Source organism: Aotus nancymaae, unplaced genomic scaffold (genome assembly GCF_030222135.1).
Source record: "Aotus nancymaae isolate 86718 unplaced genomic scaffold, 86718_ANA_hifiasm-v0.15.2.pri h1tg000004l, whole genome shotgun sequence".
NCBI classification, from domain to species: domain Eukaryota; kingdom Metazoa; phylum Chordata; class Mammalia; order Primates; family Aotidae; genus Aotus; species Aotus nancymaae.
The window spans coordinates 48580974-48582125 of NW_026988415.1; the positions used below are offsets into that span (position 1 = coordinate 48580974).

The window sequence follows — 1152 nt, forward strand, 5'->3', positions numbered from 1 at the left end:
AATGTGACATATGATTTAAGTCACTCTTACACATACAGCTTCTATACTTGCCTTTGAAGAGACTGTAAACAAGCATTACTCTAATAAGCCCTACAGAAAACTGCTTTTCCCTTGAGACAAACTTCCTTGGCAAAAAGTTGAATTCAATAAATGGCTACCCAAAATGAGAGTCCCACCACCAAATCACAGGTGGAGATATTACACCTGTTTCATAAAACTTTCAAGTCCCTATAGTATACAAAGAGGCTCATAACTGAACACAGGATCCTTCTAACATTTGACTCTAGTGTAGAAATTGGCTTCTAGAGTTCCATCTCTTCTTCTGTGCTAGTAGCCGTCTTCAAACTATTATAAAGAGACATCCCTGTTTGCCAAGGTTCCAAAAACAGTTCAGTTCTCTGAGGGAAGGCAGTGCTAGCAGCGGCATGTTTATCTTGGCTCTCTCCTGTATGGTTTTTAGCATTACAGGATGGCTTTGGCTTATCAGAAAGGAGTTCAGGGAGGGATTTCCAGAGAACAAGCTCCATGGAAGGACGGCTCATAGACTCAATTATTTTCTTTGTAAAAACTTCATCAAATTCCCTCTTCAAACCTGTTTTCATGGTATCAGGAAGGACAAGACTGGGGAGATGGTTAACATTTCTGTCAGCTTCAACTTCTTCATCTTCGTCAATTATCCTGTCCTCAATCTCCTGGAGCTTCCTTTGGGAAGCTTCACACTGTGGTTCTCCAGTTGTCTGATCCATTTTCTTCACAAATAACATCTAATATCCCAGATACGGAAAGGCTACTAGTGCAGGGATTTACTCCACGCCCCTCTACATCTCATCCTCCTCCTCCTCTGGTTTGTGTTTCTTTTTACAGTGAACAGAAACATGTCCGCATGCCGCACTCCCACCAGGGCTGTTGGGGATGACACGGGGTCCCGGCCGCGGGTCCAGCTCGGCGCCGTCCACCCCCGGTGGGAAGGCCCGGCCAGGGAAGGCAGGCAGCGGTGGCTGCAGGATGTCCGAAGTGCTGCTCAGGGGGAGGCCGCTGAAGGGCCTGCCGAGCGCAGCAACAGCCGCCGAGACGAGGAGGCTATGACCGCGGCCTTGGCCGCCCGTGTCCCCAGGCCGAGCAGCCGCAGCCACAGCGACTCTATATCACATT

At 48.3% G+C, this 1152-nt stretch overlaps 1 protein-coding gene across 1 annotated transcript; it reads right to left on the reverse strand.

The window, feature by feature from the left end:
- Positions 1 to 302: 302 nt before the first annotated feature.
- Positions 303 to 761, reverse strand: LOC105725089 (coiled-coil domain-containing protein 117-like). Its single transcript, XM_064360273.1, has one exon. The coding sequence runs from the start codon at positions 744 to 746 to the stop codon at positions 303 to 305; it is 444 nt and encodes a 147-aa protein (XP_064216343.1). The 5' UTR covers positions 747 to 761.
- Positions 762 to 1152: the final 391 nt, after the last annotated feature.